General features: G+C 41.8%; 1 protein-coding gene across 1 annotated transcript in view; it reads right to left on the bottom strand.

The window, feature by feature from the left end:
• Positions 1 to 781: 781 nt before the first annotated feature.
• Positions 782 to 1663, bottom strand: part of nme4 (NME/NM23 nucleoside diphosphate kinase 4) — a 2203-nt gene continuing 1321 nt past the window's right edge. Inside the window, exons 3-5 of the mRNA XM_005753406.1 lie at positions 1520 to 1621; positions 1274 to 1386; positions 782 to 1137 (exon numbers count right to left, since the gene is read on the bottom strand). Of these exons, the coding sequence (XP_005753463.1) occupies positions 1017 to 1137; positions 1274 to 1386; positions 1520 to 1621 (336 nt within the window). The 3' untranslated portion in view covers positions 782 to 1016. The remainder of the gene's footprint in view (positions 1138 to 1273; positions 1387 to 1519; positions 1622 to 1663) is intronic.

Here is a 1663-nt window from a genome sequence, read left to right as displayed (position 1 = left end):
ACACACACACACACACACACACACACACACACACACACACACACACACACACACACTCTTTGTTAGACCAAATGCTTATTACTATTAACCAGAAACCATGCACTCATCAGTCACAAAAATCAAGACCAATTGTCTAATATTGTAGACCCATTATGGTACCAAAACAGCTCTGATCAGTCTTCTAACTGGACCCTGTAGTATCAAGCACCAAGACATTAGCAGCAGATCCTTCAAGTCTTAACCTAAAAGGTTGTATTTCTGTGCGTTAGGACTCGTTTTTCTGGCACGGCCCACAGGTACTCAATCAGATCATAATCTGAGGAATTTGGAAGCCAAGTCAACACTTCGAGCTTTCTGTCATGTTCTTCATACCATTACTGAATTATTTCTGCAAAGTGGGTAGATGTATTACTCTGCTGGAGTAGGCAGGCACACTGAAAGACTTGCAGATCAAAATTTTAAAAAAGGTAGAGAAACATTTTTTGCCCGTGATCGTTTTGTGTCTCTTTGTGATCCAAAACTCACATCTGTTTGTGTGGACTTTGTATCTCATTATGGCTGTTTGCAGACTTTACAGCCATTCTGCACCTAAACATTGCTCTCTATTTGCAGAGATTTTCTAACTTTTTGGTTGTTGTTCATTTTTCTTTCTTTGAAAAGATAGTTACCTTCATGAATGAAGCAGAAACTGACAAGCAGAGGGTCTAGATCAGGAGCCACTTAGCCTTTGGGGTACCTTAAGTGCATGCCCAGTCAGTATTTTTCCATGGTTGTAGCTGGTTGGTGTATAGCAATAATAATCCAATGCTAAGACTAAGATGCCTACTGTATTATATGTACATATGCGTAGTTGGTATTCTAAAATCTCACATTTGCTTTAGCAAAAATCTTTTGATTCTTAGTGCACTTAATGAGGTAAATTACTTAGAGAGAGAAACTGTGGTGGCACTGTCATTAGGCAGCAGGAGAAGAGGTAGTTATTACTGATTCTCACTGCCTTGAACTGTCAAGCATCTTCAGTCCTCCATCATGTTGCCCTGGTTGCAGCATTCCCAGTTCAGGAGATCCTTTCCCTGAAACCACAGCTGGATCTCCCGTTGAGCACCCTCCAGTGAATCACTGGCATGGACAACGTTCCTTTAAGTGACCAACACACATGGTTACTGTACTGCCACGTCATAAAAGCACATACCTTCATAGGCTTTAATGTTAAAAATCAGTTTTATGTCACAAATATCAGCACACATAATGAAATGAAATAAAGTCAGGTTACCTGCTGACATGGACGCTGAAATCTCCTCTGACTGTGCCCGCCTGGGCTTCAGTTGGGTTAGTGTGTCCTACCATTTTACGTGATGTCTGGACTACATTGGGCCCCTCCCATACCTAAATAAAAGTAAAGCAGCATGTGTTGGCAAGACTGATAAACCTACTGAAGAACTATAACAAGAATAAGTAGAAAAGTAACAAGGAGAAAACCAGGAGTATCCTCGAAAGAGGCAGACAGAGGAGCACTCACCATGACCACCACAGGCCCTGAGGTCATGTAATGGTGCAGACTAGGATAGAAGGGCTTAGCTCTCAGCTCACGGTAGTGCTGAGACAGGAGATCCTCAGACACCTTTCAAACAGAGACAGATTCAACAAGAAACTTGCAGATCAC

The sequence above is a fragment of the Pundamilia nyererei genome, unplaced genomic scaffold (genome assembly GCF_000239375.1).
Source record: "Pundamilia nyererei isolate P.nyererei 1_Seehausen unplaced genomic scaffold, PunNye1.0 scaffold00426, whole genome shotgun sequence".
Taxonomy (NCBI): Eukaryota; Metazoa; Chordata; class Actinopteri; order Cichliformes; family Cichlidae; genus Pundamilia; species Pundamilia nyererei.
This window is presented reverse-complemented; position numbering and strand designations above follow the sequence as displayed.